Below are 20,765 nucleotides of genomic sequence, written 5' to 3' on the forward strand. Positions count from 1 at the left end.
TGTTAATTGAACATTAACTAGGTACAAAACACCGTGCATATTCTTATTTAATCCTTACGAGCACCACATGGGGAAGGAATTGTTATCCTTGTTTAATAGATGAAGAGAATTACAGGGTAAATAATTAGCCCCAAGTTGACCAACTAGAGATTGGCAGAACTTGAATTTAAAACTAGGTCTCTGATAGAGAAATCTTTGCTCTTGATCGCTGTGTGTTGGTCCTGAGAATCAACTAGCCATGGAAGGTGCTAGACTGTGGTCATTAGCATTATAGCTCTTGAGTTAGTCAAGCTTGCATAAAATCTTGGCTCCACTACTTATGCCAGATGTGAGGATCACAGTACCTACTTGATGATGATTTTGAGACAAATGAGAGAATGTGGGAAAACCTTAGATTGGTGCCTGATACATAGGAAGTAGTGTTGCTATTCTTATTATTTCATAATTATCATCAGTATTATCATCAGTATCATTAGTTTTCCTATTATTAACACAAATACTGTATATAAAAAGTATAATGAAGCTTAGTTCTTAAGCCAGTCACAATGCGGGATGTTAAAGAAGACAGGAAATGGGCCATTCCAAATTGGAAGTCCCTGAATGCCAGCGAAGAATGCAAATTATTTGTTGGGGGGGGGAGTTTAATACATTACAAAGCGAAACTGGGTTTTCCACATTTAAGAAGATAAAAAGGCAGAAGATTATTATTTTTAAAATTAGAATTCTTCCCATTGGAGAAAGATACCCAGTATTTGACTTTGTCTTACAGATATAGGAATATAGGTAATTTGTTGAATTATTTGCATCAAATGTGATGGAGCCCAAACCCGAGGCATTTAGACTTAGGCCTAAGCCCCTTTACTAGACCCCATCTTGCTCCTCTGGCCACAGGGAGTTGCTGGGATTCCTAGAATCTGAGTATCTGGTGACTGAGAAAGTTCAGTATCATATTGAGGAGTCAGCAAGGTTGGAATAGAGTGAGGTAGCCAGCCTCCCAAGAGCGATCTTTAGTTTCTTGATGTCCATGCTCCTGTGTAGTCACCTGCCATATTGAATTAAGGCTGGCCTTCGTGACCAATACACTATAGCAGAAGTGATGGTGTGTGACTTACAAGGCTCCTATTAAGGGCAGTGCTGCTTCCGCCTTGATCTCTTGGATCACTCACCCTGAGGGAAGCCAGATGCCATTGGGAGGACACTAAAACAACCATATGGATAAACCTGTTTGGAGAGGAAGTGAGTGTTCCACCCACCAGTCAGCACCAACATTAGATGATCTTCATCCAGCCCAAGTCAGATGACTGTAGCCCTGGCTGATATCTTGGCTGTCACTTCATGAGAGATCTTGAGCCAGAACTGTCCAGTCAGACGTCCCCAAATTCCTGGTCCACAGAAAGCACGAGAGATAATAAACGATTATTGTTATCTTAGGCCACCAGGTTTTGGATGCCTGTTATACAGCATTAGATGACTAATATAGCCTCGCGTCCTATACTCTTTGGGCTGTGACTACGATATCTTATGACAACTAGAACTCGTTCCAGTTCTGTCCTTTTACTTGCTCCACAGTAATAGAGCTATCAACATTTTTCCTGGGCAGTGAACATGATATTAGGCTTTGTCAGTAGAGGGTGCTGGAGAGACATTGCAGGAGGAAGTTGGCTTCTCTTCCTGTTCCCTTGTCCTGCATTTCACTTTCTCCTGGCCCTGCTGTCCAGTCTGTCAGCAAGGCGTGTGTGGGAACATCCAGTAGCCCTCTGCTCTACCTGGGCGCCCAGACCGCAAAGACCCTCAACAACCTTATAATCCTGGCTCTGTCCCAGTGACCACCTGGCTGCAGCTCCTTCAACACAGACACCATAACATCCTAGGCCATGCCAGCGAGCAGGTTCCCTAAGCCAACTCTCAGCAGCCTTGGCCACCTGTACCCGAGGCTGGTTTCCCATTGCCTTCCCAGCGGGGACCCCGTGCACTCCAGGTTGTGTGCCACTTTCACACAAGTGGACTCCCAACATTTTGACTTGCTCTGTACCTGCTCCCACCAGCCACAGACCACTTTTCCCTGGAGGCCTTTCCTCCTTGCCCCTGGATTCCTGGCCAGTTTTGAGCCAGGCAACCCAGTGAACTTCTCAGCTACCCAGTGGGTATAACCATACCTTCTCCAAGGAATTCTAGACCATAGTCTTGGGACTTACACCTTAGGGTGTAAGCCTTGGGAAGAGCCCCATCCCTACCATATGAGTTTGTCCATCCATGGGCACTTTCCCTCAGCCCAGAGTACTCTTTGGAGTTCTCCTCACATATTTATGGTTATCCCCCATTATAATGAATATCTCTTTAAAATTTCCCTGTTCCTTGGTGGACCCAGGAAGCCTGTCCAGCATGCTGATATTTGGCCAACGCTGAGGATGTGCTTCTTGGGGGAGCAGACCCCCCCCGGCATTACATTCCCCACTTCTGCCCACCGGTCGGTGGGTGTGATACCCATGGTGGATGGGGACCAGAGCAAACACTGGAACCTGTAACAGAACTAAAGGTCAATATTTCCATATGAAAAGTAACAATAACTTTAAAATGGGAAAATTTAAAAATTAAAATTGCTACATAGTTTCTGTCTTCTGATTGGACCCTAACTAATATATCCACCCCATTCCAAATCCTTCTCTCCTGCCCCGAGACACCAAGGGCAGAAAGTATGGTCAACTGGAAAGGCAACAAGAGCTGGGACAGCCAGTCTTTCTGTCTCAGCCTTATTCTGACCAAGGCCACCTGATCACTTATCTGTGCCTCATTCCTCTCTCTTGGCAGATCAACATGCTTTGTTTCTCCAGGTATCTGGCAGAAGATGGCTGCCCTACAGTTTCTCCCTTTACCTGTTCTTGAACTATGCAATCACCAAAGATTCACTAGCACTTCTGCTAGGGGCAGATGTGATTGGCCCACTCTGGGTCAGGTGTTCTTTCTCGGTCCAGTCAGCTAAAGCTGAGGTGCCGTTTCGTGTGATGTAAGCATGACTAATGGGCCCTTTCTTTTGGTAAATGGAGAGTCAGTTCCTAGAGAAGGGGTTGTGGATAGAACAGATCTCTGGAAACTATGTCTACCACAGATGGCCGCAAATCCATTAGTCATACGACCAAGATTCGGAGGTCGTAGATATTTGTCCTCAGACTTGCACTGTTTATCTTCTTTGCTATTATTATAATAACGGCACTGGAGATCTGGAGGAAGAGAAGGTAGGTGAGACAAAACAAGGAGAAAGCAGCTAAAAGTGATAAATTACAGATCATTCCGTCCATAGACATATTCAAAATGTAGAAACCGTTGTGTGCCTGATTTAACATGGAGAAGAAGGCGACTAACTTGTTCAACCATTTCTTTGTTTGCAACAAGAATGGGAAAGACACGCCTCTCTCCAGCACCACCCCGCCTACCGCCATTCATTCTAAATTCCAACTTTATGGCATGAGGCACCAACAGAGAAGCCATAACTGCCTCATGAAGGAATGAGAGCCAAGTACAAAGGTTAAGAAGGAGAAAGGTAAAGAAGATTCTAGTGGTGTGTAAGTTGGCTCAAATTAATGAGATGACTCAAAGCTCCATGAGAGTCAGTGGGAGCTTGGTAGTTATGTCAAGAGGCCTCAAAACAGAAAACAAACAAACAAACAAGCAAACAGAAAAACCAAAATACGTTTGAGGAAGTTAGTTAGTTTTCCCGATGATGGGGCAATGGCAACAATCGTAGTAAAGGAAGATTTAGCTAGAGGTCAACAGCAACCACTGTAAGTAAAAATTCTTCCCCAAAGCACAAAATGTCGTAAGCAAGTTGTTTATACGTATTGGGAGTGGGTGTGTAGAATTAAAATGTTACTAGTTAGCTAGTTAGTGATTCTAGTCACAAAACCAATTGCGTTAAATAAAACTCGCTGCCTTGATTAAACCATTAATGCAGCAGCTGAAGTATCAGCGGAACTGGGATCTGTGTGGCAAAATGGGAGTCCATTCAAACATACTTGGGGGAATTTCAAGACATTTACTTGGGGTACTAATGACTTCAATTAAGATAGAACACATTACTTAAACCAAGCAAATGATCAGCCTCTGCATATAGAAGTGTGAAGGGAGCTTTAATTAATTTACTAATTGCACGTCTCATCTTAAGCGGTACCACTGATTTGGGCCTGTTGGTGGTTTGGTTGCTGTTTTCTCTTACAAAGTATGGTGCCCTTTGTGGGGTGGGTGGGAGGAAGAGGGTAGCTACAGTATGTACCCAGCCCTGGGCATTGGCGGACAATGTTGCCCTAATACTTGCTTAGATACCTAAGATTTCCTGGTGGCAAATTTCCTGGTCTTCTGTATAAAATGCAATCAAGTGACTTCCGAGTACCAAGATTGGCAAGACTTTAGTGCCACTCCCACCCCCAGATATATGAACTTCCTGCTTCAGTGATATGTGTGAGGCCTGAGTAGAAGGTTATCTTTACCATGGAATACAGAAGAGGGCTTCAGAGGACAGAAAAGAAGGTGGGTATGGTTTGACGGGGAGCAGGGTGACAAGGAAGGCTCAGAGCACAAGGGGATGCCTTCTATAGAGGGCACGTCCACGTGGGGAGCAAAGGGCAGGAGGGCTTGGTTTCATCAGTGTCTACCTGTGTTCCTCTGTGCTCGCTTAGAAGCAAGGAGAAAGGGAGAAACTGGGTGTTTCCAAGTATCCTTTTATGTACAGAATGTCAAACCGAATGAATGAGTGTCACTTATTGGAATGATGATCTATTAAGACGTCGGGTAGATTTGTTCACCATCGTTATGAATAAGTATTGGGATGCGCTAATGTGAGACATGGTGAAACTTCTGTGTGTAGAGGTTCTAAAACACTAAATAAATAACCTGCTTCCTTCTGGGCTTTTCATTTGCGAACAAACCCTGAGAAAGGAGTGTCCAAGTTCATGAATTGGCCACCAGGGGTCACCAGAAGAATTTGAAGGGCTTCTGAAGCAAAGCCCTGGTTTCTTGCTCACCAACAAAAGGTGCAGGTTTGTGGGACCTGTGTGCTCACACTCTTCTCCAGTGGAGAGGCTTCTCGCTCAAACATTTACTATTCCTGTGTCCCTTCTCATATTTATAATTTCTTCGTCCCTTCTTCGTGATCATCAGTTCTTGCTACACTACTTGGACCTACACAACATTAATAGAGATCTTATTTTCTTTATAATTAAACATATAAATGCTTATTAGTAGAGGATTACTTACTTTTAAGGTCTTAGCTCGAATGTTAGCCCCCCACCAGACGCCTTCTTTAAGTAGTCAATCTAATGGCTTTCTATTACTCTCTCATATCACCCGTTTATTTAATTACTTATTTATTTCCTGTCTTCTTACCTCCCCAGAAAAATAAGCAGAGCTAACATTTAAATAGATGTTTGGCTATTAATAGCCAGACACTGTTCTAAGTGCTGTGCATATACTAATTCTTTGAATCTATATCGCAACCATATAAGATAGGCATTATTATTATTATTTTTAAGCAGAGGACACTAAGACACAGAGAAGGTAAGTAACTTGCCCAAGAGCACACAGCTATAAAATAAGATAGTTGGAATTCAGACCTTGCTAGTCTTGTGCCAAAATACATGCTCTTAAACATTAAGTATCCTACTGTCCAAACCTTAGAACAATGCCTGTCAGTGTTGTATGTTAAATGGGTTAATACATTGTGGTAAATCCAGAATGCCATATGGTTTAGCCAAAAGATGATATGCACTATTGCGAAAAGATTTTCACAACATGTTAAGTGAATACAGTAAATACAGAATATTTTATATAGCCTGATTCTATTTTTGGAAAAAAGTATTTACACACATAGCATATATAACGTCTACAAAATATATTTATATGTGTGTGTATGGGGGGTGCATAGAGAAAAACCTGGAAAACTAACCATCTCCATGATCATCTCTGGGGACTACAACTGGTGGGATAAGGGAGATTTTTTTAATACCCTCTTGAATACAAATTAATGAAGAGTAAGTGCTTTCTTTGTAACATAAAAAATTTTAAGGAAATTTTCTAGAACTTTTCAGAAAAATAAATGTACTATTTCTCGTGTTCCATATGCTCTTGAATCATCGCTTCAAAATAATAAGTACTTTAAAAGCCCTGAACTTTGTTAAGTCTTAAGTGAATTAAAGCATTTGCTTCTTTTAAGTTTTTCAATGTGGGTTTTTGTTCAGGATGTCTTTGTTTACTTTTATTCTTTCCTAAGTCGGGGGTGCAGAGGGGGAGAGGGCTGCATTCTCACAACTGAGAGCTAAATATGTCACCCTAGGAATGATCACATTACAGCTTTATGCCATTATTCTTGATGTAATTATTGTTGCAGGCCATGTCATTAGGATGCCATATCAGATTACAAAAGTCTGTGTGCTGTGATATAACTAACTCTTGGGGCTTTAGCACTGAATACGTAAACCTTGATTTTCCAGCATCTGAGTTTTGCATTTCATTACAGATGAGGCTAGTATTAGCTCATAGGTTGGTTGGAGTGTCATAGAAAGATGTGTGCGTGGAGTTTTCTTTTTTCTTTTTTTTTAATTTTTATTTAATTTATTTTTTTAATTTACATCCAAGTTAGTTAACATATAGTGCAACAGTGACTTCAGGAGTAGATTCCTTAATGCCTCTGACCCATTTAGCCCATACCACCCGCCCCCCCCGCAACCCCTCCAGTAACCTTCTGTCTGTGCTCCATATTTAAGAGTCTCTTATGTTTTTGTCCTCCTCCCTGTTTTTTATTATTTTGCTTCCCTTTCCTTACGTTCATCTGTTTTGTCTCTTAAAGTCCTCATATGAGTGAAGTCATATGATATTTGTCTTTCTCTGCCTAATTTCACTTGGTGTAATACCCCCTAGTTCCACCTGCGTAGTTGCAAATGGCAAGATCTCATTCTTTTTGATTGCCGAGTAATATGGAGTTTTCTTTAAAAACGGGCTTCCTCAAGGGGTATTGAGCTCATTTACCTCCTTCAGGAAAGTACATTCGAGGAGCAAGGTCGGCTGAGGTTGGAGGTGTGTATGCTGATCTCTTATTATTGAAGCATTCCAAGAATGCAGTGTCCTGTGCTTCAAAGTTGCATAATAAAGATGTTTGGCACCGATGTGTTTGACTTGACTTTGTAGTGTGGCCTCTCAGGGTCAGGCTATTTTTCTGAGAGCCCAGAGGTCCCATCATTGTGCCAGGTCACAGGAAGGGACATGAAAAGGGAGGGGAGGGGAGGGGAGGGGAGGGCAAAGACCAGAGGGCCAGTGCACCCGAGAGGACAAACTTCCTTTACCCTTGCAGCTTCTCAGCCCTGCCTCCACATCAGAACCACCCAAGAGCTTTGAAAAAGTCTGATGGCTGCCTCACCCCAGACCAATTGATTTGGTATCACTGGGATTTGGGCCTAGGCACTAACGTTTCAAGAAGGTATTTTAATGGGTGGCCAAGGTTGAGAACCACTGGCTCACATGTAGCATACTGTGGCTTCTGGAAGCTCTTGTGCACATTCGGAAAGAAGTGGGGGCTGGGCGTCCACTGGAATGGGTGGGCGCACAGTACCTCCCATTCCCAGGGAGGCTGGACCTGCATCCACTGAGATCCATTGCTTCTCCATTTCTAATACGCTCCCTTGCTGAGTGAGTACAAGTGGAAGGTGGTCCCGGTAAGTGGTGTTGAACAGCACGTTAGAGCGTGGGCCGGGAGCTAAAAATCACTTATTCAGACCAAGCACACACAGTCAGGGCCAGGCAGGTTAGGATACAGATGGTTCTGTTTATCTGGCCCAGCAGAGTTTGCAATATCATTTCATGATCCATTTTCTCACGCCTGTGAGGTGGGCATTATTGCCATTTGATGGACTGGGAAGCCGAGGGCTGGAAGATTCTGAGGGTCAGGATCACACAGCTGTTTTGTGGCCAAGTAGAACCAGAATCTGCCGGGCTTCCAATTCCAGTTGGTATACCAATGCCCCACTTCCCCACAGCAGCCTCAGAAAGCCGTCTTTGATTTTAATATTTCCTAGCTCAACTTATAAGAGAAATCCCTAATTCTTTTCAATTCTTTATGGACATTTGCAAGGGGACTAACTAGTGAAAAACTGACCAGGGAAAGTATTGGCCAAAGGTGCAAGGGAAAACACCAAACAAGCCACTTTTCCGGTCCTCTCATTTATACAGAGTTTATCTTAAAACCATCTATAACTCCTAGTGTTTCTTTCTCACATCAATCGCTAACGTGTGCAGAACACGTATTATATATCCCACTCACTGAGCTTTTCGAAGATTAATTTTAGCCCTCACACCAACCACATGACATAGGTACTATTACTGATCCCCATTTTACAGATGGGGAAACTGAGGTTCAGAGAGCTTGGGCATCTTGCTTAAGGTCACACAGCTAGTAGATAGGTAAGCCCAGGTCTGAATCCAGTGAGGGGTAAGAGCTCACGGACTTGCATTATACTGGGCTGATTTTTAGCCCTGTATACAGCCCTACAGTCCTGCTGACCCAAGTTTCCCAGTCTGACTCTGGGCTCCTACCTTTTCTACTTGTTTCTTTAACCACAGTGATTGTTTGTACTTATTATACCTTTATCACACGTTAGGCATTCTTCCAAAAGCTTTACAAATCTTACCTCATTTAATTCCTTGATGCGGGAGAAGGGACCTCAGGGTAGACCCTCCTAGAGAGGCTCTTGCCCAGCTTACGGCTGTTCTTACCACCACCTCCCTTTTTGCAAGGCTGACTTTGTCAGACTCCTGGTGACTGGAGAGGAAAAATCCCTGTCTCACATCTGTCTTTATGGTTAGAACCCTGTGGTCAGCTCTGCTTCTAGGTTCTTGGCTGTGGTGCCCAGATCTCCTCCCCTTGCGTTAGTCTTGCCTCTGCCCACAGCCTTCTCACATCATCCGGGTAGATGGAACCAGTCCGCTCAAATGTGCAAATGAAACACTGCTCTCTACGTGACTGGGCTAAGTAAGAGGTTGTAGATTTCGTTCTGAGCTAAAGCAATGAGATCTTGCTTGCTAAGCCTGGCTGACTGAACATCAAATGAGCCATGACTTCCAGCCAACACTCACTGTCACATCCAACTGTGAGCCTCCCTGAAGCCACTTTGAGCTCCTTTCAGATTGCTCTGGAGGATTCACGTAGGACCTGGTGACCTCTCGTTCACCACTCTCACATCTAGCTCTTTTCTGTGTTGACAATTTTCCTCCGCCATTTCCCTCTGTCTGTGGCTTTGTTCCCTGGCTCCTCTCATGGCTGGGTCCATCTAGAATTCAGATCTCCTTCAACTCAAGATTTCACTCAGTCTTTCCTTGATCACCTGTGTTTAAAGGAAACACCATTCTTTTCTGCCTTCACCCACTCTCTTAACATCGCCTTTATTGCCTCTTCACACTCTTTAATCATTGGGTTTATTCTTTATAGTCTCTGTGTCACATGAAAATAGAAGCAAAAGAGAATAAGTCTTTTTCTTTTTCTCTACTGCCAGAAACTCATTTTTCATCATCCCCACTCTGCCAATGACCTTTTCTTATTTACCTCTTCCCTGTCTCCTAAATCAATTTGTACCTTGTTTGGGGTTTTGTTACTAAGTGATTCTGGGCCTATGCACTTCTTCTCAGTTCCCTCGTGGTTTTTTTTAATGTTTATTTATTTTTGAGAAAGAGAGACAGACAGAATGCAAGCAGGGGAAGGGCAGACAGAGAGGGAGACACAGAATCTGAAGCAGGTTCCAGGCTCTGAGCTGTTAGCACAGAGCCCGACGTGGGGCTTGAACTCATGAAGTGTGAGACCATGACCTCAGCCGAAGTCGGATGCTTAACCGACTGAGCCACCCAGGCGCCCCACAGTTCCCTCATGTTGAATAAAGATGCTGTTGTCCTTGTGGGCACCCTCTCAATGAATGAAATCAGAAAGGCAGTTTGGGCTCCAGTGAAGCAGGTGAACTGTCACCGAGGAGGACGGGTTCTTTGTTGTGCCTCTTTGGGAACATGTTGGCCAAACGCAAGTTTAAACAGATTTAAAAAATATAGCCACGCCCTAGGCAATGTCTGGGTCTCTAGGGGCCTACAGAGGCAAAGCTTCTATCTTCAGTGGGTTTTCTGGCTATTGGCAGGAAAAGACTGAACTGAGCAAGATAGATACCAGCATGATGAGGCAAATACTAACTTAAAACAAGAGATAACCAGCACTGTGCTTGTAATGGAGAGCAGACACCGGGGTCTGGGCAGGCTTTATGAGATTTAGTCGAGGCAGTGAAAAACACAGGGTTTGGATATGTTTGCTTCGGTGTATTCTTTTGCTTAGTGCTCCGTGTGGTCATCGACTTCTTTGTCCCCCTTAGGTACAGCCCATGGCTGCTCCAGTAGTTCTCTGGCTGCAGGGTGGGCCAGGAGGTTCATCCATGTTTGGACTTTTTGTGGAGCACGGACCTTATATTGTCACAAGTAACATGACTGGTAAGTATTACTTGGACTCTGTTTTCCCATGGAGAGGTTTTCACCTGAAACTTGTATCTGCTGCATAAAAAAAAATTAAAGTATACACAGAACCACTAGGAATAGCTTGATAGTTTCAGGTTATAAAAACATAGCTTTCTGACCATGTCTGTCCAAGAAGGAGGAGCCACCAGGCTGAGTGTCCTGGCTGGGCTGCTTTCTCCCTTGAAATCTGAGTGAAAGGTTCTAAGCTATTTTCTTGCAATCTGCTGCTGACTTAAGCAATCTGGGCTTATGAAAGCAGTTGGTATTTATTACTATTTGGGAAAACTCTTTTGCATGAGCCTAATGGGTGGAATTGTATCCCTAATTATTCACATCAACAGAACACCGTATGGTTCAGCAGCATAAATGGTCAGATACCCTGGAAGCAAGATGCTGTGGGTAGAGACAGGGGTGAAGGAAGGGGCGGAGGAACCACATCTGGTTGTAACCCTGGGTCACCTCCATCTCATTTTGGGGGTTGGGGAAGATTGTTTACTTTCCCTGGGACAGAATTTGGAGGGCGAACGACTTTGTCACTCAGGTATAAAAGAGTTGTTCTCTTTGGCATTAGAAAGGAAGAAGAGGCTTTAGAAGGACCAGACTTTAAGAATGGTTGATTGGATCAGACAGATAGGAGGTTTATGGGTTTTTTTCTAAGTGAAACAGTTCCAAACTTTTTCCTAGATGGAGAAACGCTCTGGGGGTTTCTCTAGGTCCGGGAAAAGTAGAGAAGAGGGGAGAAGAAAAAAGGTGCTGGTGTCTGTTCCCTACGGTACGAGGCTGAAGCAGTGTTAAAGGGACCCCAGGAGTTCATTGACACGATGGGGACAGGTGGGGTTGCTGGGCTGCTGACCAGAGCCAGGCCGTAGGTGGGCTGGTTGGTTAACGACCCAGTCTCAAACCTCTTCTCTGTTTTACTAGTGCGTCCTAGAGAGTTTTCTTGGATCACCACATTTTCCATGCTTTACATTGATAATCCAGTGAGTATCCGATGGTCCTATGAAATGCCAAGTGGGCCTCTCTTGTCTTTTTCCTTTATATAAGGTACATTTAAAAAATAAGGGAAAAGAGGGGTGCCTGGGTGGCTCAGTTGATTAAGCGACCCCCTTCAGCCTAGGTCATGATCTTGCTGTTCGTGAGTTCAAGCCCCGCGTCGGGCTCTGTGCTGACAGCTCGGAGCCTGGAGCCTGTTTCGGATTCTGTGTCTCCCTTGCTCTCTGCCCCTCCCCCATTCACACTCTGTCTCTGTTTCTGTCTCTCTCAAAAATAAAAATAAACGTTTAAAAAACATTTAAAAAAATAGGGAAAAGACACAGGTTTAGGGTTTTCTTTATAAAACAGAATTTAATCTCTTAAACACCATCTGAGATGGCGTTTTTCCAGCATATATCATTAAATCTGAGTTTGGAGGAATTTTACTTGCTACTTTCTCTCCTCTCATTTTTAATCTTATGAAATGTCCTGTTCACTGAATTATATCATCCAGGATAAGGGATTGGTTTCTTTCAACTGATGATCCGGCTTCCCCACATCATGGGTTATTGTATAGTATTGGAATTCCTAACATTTCTAGCAGAGTTGTAGATTTCAAAAGTCAAAGCTAGTCTCCTTCATTTATCACAGTGAGCCCCATCTAGGAGCAAAACGTGGGGTTCTCCTTTGGAAGTTCTTCTGAAATTGAGTCCAATAAACAGAAAAATAGGAGAGTAACTTTAGAGTTAGCTTCTGCAGATCAGGAGTGTCGTTGCCCCCTAACTGATTTCTCTGATTTCTCTCATGCCCCAGATGGTTCAGAGAAAACAGATAAACAGGGAGAAAAAAAAAAAGTCCAACATACTTGTTCCCTCTTTTCCCACCAAGTTTTGTCAGCCATCCTCTTTCCTCGTCTACAATTGTGTGTTTCAAAAGAAGTTGAATGAAATGTCCTGTTCCCTTGTGTGTTTAGGGAAAGCAAAAACAAAAATGTTTACACCTAGTTGAGGTGCATCCTTTATGCAGATTTTTGACACAAAATAAGTGGCAGCTTCTTCTGGATTTACAGCTTGGTTGTCTATGCGCTTCTAGGTGTAAGGAAGTGTTAGTTTCAAACTAATCTTTATTTTAAAACTTCTCTACTGAAGGTGAAGGGGCGTAGTGGCCATATTTCTCACAAATAAAAAAAATGAAAACACACACACACACACAAACTATCGTTCATCTCCAGCCCAGAGAGTTCCTTCTTAGCAGGACAGAGCAATGCACCCTCCAGGTTTCAGAGAGAGGACAACTTTGGGTCTTTTGATAGTGCAGCGGTGGGGGGGGGGGGGGGGGGGCAGGAAAGGTGAATGGCTCCCCTTTAAATCAATATCTGGCAGGGTCCACATTGTGGAATCAGGACAGCTCAGCCACTGACCCCAGGGCAGAGCTTTGTGCTGTTCTTTTATTTGGGGTTGGTGGAGGGGAGAGGCAAAAGGTGAAATGCAGCATTGCCCTCACCATGGGGATGGGTAAAGGCACATGGGGTAGTGTGGCAGAAATCCCAGCTCAGAGGCTTGGCCTTTGGAATAAGGTCGATTTCCTTCCCGTGTGGTATCTCCCTGAGGGCTCTGAGGCATGTGTTTCTCGGTGTTTATACCTGCTTATTTATTTCATCCTCAGGTGGGCACAGGGTTCAGTTTTACTGACGACCCCCAGGGATACACAGTCAATGAGGATGATGTGGCACGGAATTTATACAGGTAAAAGGTCTTGGCTGTCTCTTGACCTTCTTCAGACCAAACGTTTTTCTATTTCGATACGAAAATTCACCCAATGGTGTCAGTAGTACTAATGGATCCTCATGGACTAATTCTTAAAGACATATTAAGAATACTTCTACGTGAGGAGCTCACACACACACACACACACACACACGTGTGCGTGTGTGCACATGTGCATACACACAGTCTGCTTTTTGCTTTGTTACTTTATCACTGATAACTGTGAAAACGGCCGGCAGACTTGTTGGGATGAGCACTGGGTGTCATCTGTAAGCGATGAATTGCTAAATTCTACTCCTGAAACCAATACTGCACTATACTTGAATTTATTATTTTTTTTTCAACGTTTATTTATTTTTGGGACAGAGAGAGACAGAGCATGAACGGGGGAGGGGCAGAGAGAGAGAGGGAGACACAGAACCGGAAACAGGCTCCAGGCTCCGAGCCGTCAGCCCAGAGCCCGACGCGGGGCTCGAACTCACGGACCGCGAGATCGTGACCTGGCTGAAGTCGGACGCTTAACCGACTGCGCCACCCAGGCTCCCCTGCACTATGCTCGAATTTAAATAAATTAAAAAAAACAACAACAAACAACAACAAATGTTCAGCAAGAAAATAACAAGGAGGGCTGAAATCCTAAGGCACGATTGTGATTTTGTAAAAATATCCTTTCAGAGACCACAGAAACGGAGCAGAATATCCGACCAAAGATTATTTTCAAGCCTTTCAGCTAGGTGCCTGAGAGGATGTTGTGTGCTTCCCAACATTGTATTTGAACTTTGCATTTGCCCAGAAACAACATCTTCTTGCTCGTTTCTCTTTTTTCTCGGGGCTCCTCTTTCTGTGGCCTTCAGATGCAATTTTCCCCTCTCTTGCTTCTCCTTCATGACCCCCAGGCTGAAAGCTTAGCTTGTTAGCTAGTCTCTGACTTTTTCCTTCATCTTCCACAACTATTCTTTTACTTAAAAAAAAGAAAAAAATGGAAAGAAGATGTAAAGTTGTAAGCCTGGTCAAACACTGCACATAGAATTTCTCCTTTTTTCGTACTCATATTTGCTATGGCTATTTTTAGTACTTTTTGTTTTTTTTTCAAGTAAGTGACCGTTCTTATTTGGTCACATTTTTCCAGTCTGTAAATTGTCACTAGAGGTCAAGTCCTGAATTCTTTCAGATCAGTAGGGTACCACCTTATGCCCTATAATCATTTACTCACAGAACCCTAGTGGCCAGAATGAGATAACCAACTCCCCTATTTCCTAATTGTACCACACACTCATTCTGCTGATTACTTGGTGAGCAAACCCAACCAATTGCTAAAGTGAAAGTAAATCTAATAACAAATCAGAGTTTTCTGATCTCTGACAAAAGTTTTCCATTTTATTCTTTCTACCCAAGGCAGATGGCTAGGGAACGGAGGAAAGAGTAACTTCTGGCCTTTGTTCCTGAGACATTTCTTTCTGTCTTCTCTGCGGACCCAGAAAACAAATATGGCTGTTGTTTTCTACACTTTCTTTCTCTTTTTTTTATTTTTTATTAAAAAAAATTTTTTTAACATTTTATTTATTTTTGAGACAGAGACAGTGCGAGCGGGGGAGGGGCAGAGAGAGAGGGAGTCACAGAATCTGAAGCAGGCTCCAGGCTCCAAGCTGTCAGCACAGAGCCTGATATGGGGCTCAAACTCACGAACCATGAGATCATAACCTGAGCCGAAGTCAGACACTTACCCGACAGAGCCACTCTGGCACCCCTGTTTTCTACACTTTCATTTGTCATTTGTCCCATTATTTTGTCGCTTCCATTCTGTGTCCAGGGGCATGGCTAGGACCCCACACTTCTGCTTCCAGGTACATTGGGTCCTAGGAGCAGATTAGCCAGATTTCCACAGGATTCCCCCTCCTCTGCCCGTAGCTCAGGCACCTCCTCTTTCCCTATAGACACATAATCATGATGGCTGTCCTTACAAGTTTACTCAAGTGCCATGAGCAGTGACTGTGTGCTCTCATTTTTCAGATAGAACACCTACTTCTCCCCTTATTCCTCCCTGCCCTCTCTGACCCTCTTTTGGTTTAAATCCAAACAAGCTCAGTTGTTTAACTAGCAAACACCCAGAGGGCGGAGGTTCTGTGGTGAAGAAATGCATCAATCCCCTCTAAGCCAGGGCATGCAACCCGCCATTCTTTTTCTGTCTCTTCTTCCCCTCCCCCAAAGATGGTTACAGCTTCCAGTTGACCCTCCATGTGGATGTATACTGCTGACATGTGGTACATCTCCTCTTAGATGACATGTAAAGAGAACCTATTTCAAAGCATCCATTGTTTATAGCTGTTTTAGTTCTTTTTGCTTCAGGCTCTTAGAACTGGAAAATAGCTAATCAAGGGTAGTGCAGAAAACTGATTTCAGCTGTTTCCTTTATAGTTTACACTATTTGTTTCCCTTTGTGACTACATTCTTCTCTCCAGCTCTCCAGATGGGTGTTTGGAATAAGAAGGTCGCTTTGAAACCCATAAACGTAGGTTTAAAGAGTAGACCTTCTTTTTCTCCTTTTGAAAACCATCTTTTTTTTTTTTTCCACTGAAAAACCCATTCCTTTTGACTATTAATAGTCCGTGCCTATAAGGAGTAGACTCCTAAAGAGGCATTTGACATTCACACTTAGGCTGCCCTTGTGTGTGTTTGTTTGGAAGCAAAGGCTTTTTACTAACCAGACATTTAAATATTCGATTTTTTTTTTAATTTGGAACATGCTATTGAGCCACAATGCCCCTCTGATTTAGGTAAAATAAATAACTAAATATACTAAAGAATAACAAATTTACTAACTTTGATCTGGAGTGTATGGTCTGGTACCATTCCCCTTCTACCACTGTTTATCGATTGCCTGCTACGTGCCAGACATTGTCCCTGATGCTGGTAATAGAGTAGTCAACAAGCTCCCCTAGTCCTTGGTCTGGTGCTTACCCATCTTGAGCGTGCCTGAAGTTAGTTTCTTAGCAGCCAGATGGAAACGCTACTATCATTCTATTCCACCTGCCGCTTTGTATGGGAAATAATATCAATTGCTAAAACGTGTTTCATAACCATGTGACTATGAAACTGGTTTCACATATTAAATGAGAACACTGGACGGAGCAGATCGTGGCCCGGCCACAGTGGGGGTGGAATGAATGCGAAGGATGGCTGCCCGTGTGCCACTGCTGAACAAAACTGCCAAGCTTCTTGGCACTGTGCTTATTTCAGTCACACTGTTACTGACAAAAGCTCCCCCTTGTCTGGCCTTTGTTGGCATGGAACTTTTGCTTAGATTGTTTTAACTTCTTTTTAACGTCTTGTGTTCATTATGCCTCTGACTCCATTAGACCTCTCCAAATTCTCTAGTGCATTATCATTTCCATCTACTTGCTGTGCCCCGAACCTACCAGCTTCCCTTTTTACAAAATGTATCTGAGGAATAATTTCTTCCTAGTCATTTTCCCCTGCGAGGTAGATTTCTTCTTCTTGTCCTTCAGTGTAACTTTCTACCACCAGATGGCCTTTGACTAAAATTCTAGCTGTTAGCAAAAGCCCCTGGCACAATGCTAGCAATGTTGCCAAATGGCATCGTCTGGCAGAGGCAAGCTTCCTGCGACAGCGAGCTCTTGTGACTGTGCGTGGACAGCGAGCTCGTGTGACTATGCACATACACGCATGCGTGCAAATGTGTGTCTATCATGTATTATATATTTTAGCAATTCTGCTTCTAAATTTGAAATTTTATGTAGGCGTGATTCTAGATTGTATTTTTGAGCAACCCCTCACCGTGGAATAAGAATTACATATAGTTGACTAAGACACAGTTAAACAAGCAAATGGCATATGTAAATCTAACTTACTAAATTTACTTTTTTCTTCCTTCACTCCCATTTAAGAAAGATCTACCAGGGCGCCTGGGTGGCTCAGTCAGTTAAGCGTATGACTTCAGCCCAGGTCGTGATCCCACGGTTCGTGGGTTCGAGCCCTGCGTTGGGCTCTGTGCTGACAGCTCAGAGCCTGGAGCCTGCTTCAGATTTTGTGTCTTCTCTCTCTGCCCCTCTCCTGCTCATGATCTGTCTCTCAAAAATAAATAAGCTTTAAAAAAAAAAAAGACCTACCAAAGGCTTGGATTAGCCAAATTTTTGTTCTGATCCTCTTGTGATATTAAAACTGTAACTTCCTCAAGTGGAGAACTTGGAAACTTCAGCTAGAGAATCCTGGCATTTTCAAGCTAGAAGTAACCTGGAAGGTTAGCTCCTTGAATTAAGATTGCCAGATGAAATACAGAATGCCTAGTTAAATTTTAATTTCAGATAAATAATGAATAATTTTTATAAATCTAAGTATGTCCTATGTAATATTTGGGTCATAGTTATGCTAACACATTATTTGTCGTTTATCTGAAATTCAAGTTTAATTGGACGTCTTGTATTTTTATTTGCTAAATCTGGCAACCCTAACAACTTTAACAGATTCTCCAAGGAAATAAACTTTAAGCCAAAGCACGAGGCTTAATTGAGATTTACTATGTTAAACTGTCTATTGCCATTCCAACTAGCAGGAAGAGAGATGAGAAATAGTTTTTAGCCTGAAGGTTGGCGAGGGAAGGGTAGAAAATAAACTCCTATTTTTATCTCTACGCTAAAGCCATCTTATTGCCAGAACAAACATGGAAGCTATATAGTGCAGCTTCCCAGATTTAGTTGCTACAAAGGCTTTACTTACTGTCAATAATAAATACAGAAATACACCAAAACTCTACAGTGGTCTTTCATGATGGATTTTTATGGAGCCTTTGCAAATTAAGTGCAGCCAGACCCGGCAGTGAGCAGTGATCATAATGACCCAGTTTTGCCTCTCTGTAACCCTTGAACTTTCTCCTCCTCCTGGTTTTGCAGGGCCTCCTTCCTTGCCTTTCATCTTCACTGGATGGTTCATGGCTTTTAGTCCCTCAGCAGGAAGCTGGAACAAAGCTCTGCCTGACTTCTCAGACAATGCAATCTGGGTCAAAACACTGATAGAGCTTCTGAATTCCACAAGTTTTGTTTCCTTTTTGAAAGATTTGGTCAAGTAGAGAATCATTCAATAATCTACCCTTTTCTTGCTTATTATGAAACAATTTCTGGAGTCTGTTGAAATCTATTTCAGGAAAACTCATTGAAGTGGCTATTGGCATTCTTTAATAAGTGTGATTTTTTTGGAGCTTAGATGCCACTGTACTGTTAGTTCTATATCTGGCCATTTGGTGGTTTTCTTTTAAATTATGGTCATTTTACAGCCTTTTTGTTCTTTGGTTATTAAAATACTGAAATTTTGGGACCCCCCCCCCAATAGAAATGTTCAGGGTTCCTCACAGGAAGATGTTGGTAAGCAAGTAACATTCTCATTACTTCACCAGAAACCCAGGTTAATGGGGTCATAAGGCTTGCAGAACTACCTCTAGGAATTGCTGTAGGGGGACCTGGGTGGTTCAGTCGGTTAAATGACCGACTTCAGCTCAGGTCACGATCTCACAGCTTGTGAGTTCAAACCCTGCAGACAGCTCAGAGCCGGGAGTCCGCTTCGGATTCTGTGTCTCCCTTTCTCTCAGCCCCTCCCCTGCTCATGCTCGGTCTCTCTCTCTCTCTCTCTCTCTCTCTCTGTCTCAAAAATAAATAAACATTAAATTTTTTTTAAGGAATTGCTGTAATAATAGGTGAAAGCCTGTATCACTTTGCTCAAGGGTACCCTCAACAGCTAGAAGACCTAGGTTGGTAACCCAGAGATTTGGAAACCTGCCCAGAGTGTTGATGTCCCCTTGTCTCAACCTCTTAGTATCCTAAAGTAAGCCCACAATTATTTTCTAACCATCCACAGTGTGGAATGTTACATATGTGACATTTTGAAAATAACGCTTACAGGAGCTCACAGCCTAATGGCCTCTTCCTTCAAATGTGAAACTTAGCGTCAAAAGGTTAGTTTTGGTAGCATAGCATTAAGCTTTTTTGATTCCATGTGATTTTTTTATTGTTGTTGTTCTTCTTTTCGCAGTGCACTAACTCACTTTTTCCTGTTGTTCCCTGAATATAAAAACAATGACTTTTATGCCACGGGGGAGGTAAGTTGAAGTCCTGTGTTCTTGTGTGCTTCCAATATCCTCGGGACTGAAGTATGGTGACTCATGCATTCAGTATGTACATACACGTACACAAATATTAATATATTAATTATATTAATTAAGTATATTATATTAAATAAATATATTAATTAATATATTATTAATTAATTAAATATATTAATTAATATATAATATATTAACATTAATTCAGCCCGTATTCAGAATTCTCTATCCCCCAAATGTTCTCTAGAACCCTTTTTTTAAAAAATAAATATAGGGCTCAGTAAAGTTTTGTATATCACGATGGTCTCAGTCCCCTGACATATTGTTGTGGTTGTCTCATGATGATGATTTTGAAGAGTGTAGACCAGGTGCCCTGTGGCATGTCCCATTTCTGAATTTGGCTGATCCTTTCCTCAACGCGTAGATTCAGTGAAAACATTTCGGCAAGAACATGACATGGGTGATGCGTGTGCCTCCTATCTTATCACGTCAGGAGGCTCGTAATATCAGTTTGTCTCATTATTGGCGATGCTACACTTGGTCACTTGGCCCAGGTGGTCTCTCCCAGATCTCACCATAGGAAAGGCACCTTTTTCTCTTGAAATTAATAAGTAGCATGAGACCATGTGGAAATCTGTTCCCTCCAGATCTGTCACCCCGTAGCTTCCGCATTCATTGATGATTCCTGCCTGAATCCGTCATTCCACTGGGGGGTTGTAAATGGTGATTTTTTTGGGGGGGGGGGTCTATCTTCCTATAGATGTCATCTAGTAGTCTTCTACAGAGAAGATCTTCCCCTTTTCTTCTTTTCTCAACGTCTGAGCACTAGGCGTGCCCATTGCTCCTGGGATGCCATTTCCTTCAGGCTTTCTTTGTAAGCAGAACCAGGGAACTGAATGACTTCATACTGACCCTTAATTCTAATTCAGCATCACAAGGTTCTTTTTTCCTTTCCCCATTCTGTGTTTGTATACCCCTTCTCCCACGCTGTGGACCGTGTTTACCAGCAGCATCAGTGTATTTATTCCTTTGCTGGATCCTAACAATATGTGCAAAATGATCTTAGAAGGTGACATCAGTACCGCTACCAACAAAGAAACCTCCAAGTTACATTCAATATTTTTTGCTACAATTACTTTTGTCCTTAGACTATATTTCACTACAGGTTTAAAAGTACCATATTTCAAAGTTCTAATAATTAACTCTATTTTTTCCCTAGGCTGATTATGTTACAAGTTTTTTAATTTTTTTTTTATGTTTTATTTTATATTTGAAAGAGACAGAGTGCAAGCAGGGGAGGGACAGAGAGACGGAGACAGGATGTGAAGCAGGTTCCAAGCTCCGAGATGTCAGCACAGAGCCTGATTCAGGGCTCGAAATCACTAGAAGGGATA

At 42.8% G+C, this 20,765-nt stretch overlaps 1 protein-coding gene across 3 annotated transcripts in view; it reads left to right on the plus strand.

The window, feature by feature from the left end:
• CPVL (carboxypeptidase vitellogenic like) overlaps positions 1 to 20,765 on the plus strand; it is a 112,409-nt gene that overhangs the window by 11,844 nt on the left and 79,800 nt on the right. For all 3 annotated transcript variants that reach the window (XM_053218278.1, XM_053218277.1, XM_027075182.2), the window contains exons 3-6: positions 10,386 to 10,500; positions 11,446 to 11,504; positions 13,162 to 13,241; positions 19,302 to 19,368. In XM_053218278.1, coding sequence (XP_053074253.1) covers positions 10,386 to 10,500; positions 11,446 to 11,504; positions 13,162 to 13,241; positions 19,302 to 19,368 — 321 coding nt within the window. The remainder of the gene's footprint in view (positions 1 to 10,385; positions 10,501 to 11,445; positions 11,505 to 13,161; positions 13,242 to 19,301; positions 19,369 to 20,765) is intronic.

The sequence above is a fragment of the Acinonyx jubatus genome, chromosome A2 (assembly GCF_027475565.1).
Source record: "Acinonyx jubatus isolate Ajub_Pintada_27869175 chromosome A2, VMU_Ajub_asm_v1.0, whole genome shotgun sequence".
Classification (NCBI taxonomy): domain Eukaryota; kingdom Metazoa; phylum Chordata; class Mammalia; order Carnivora; family Felidae; genus Acinonyx; species Acinonyx jubatus.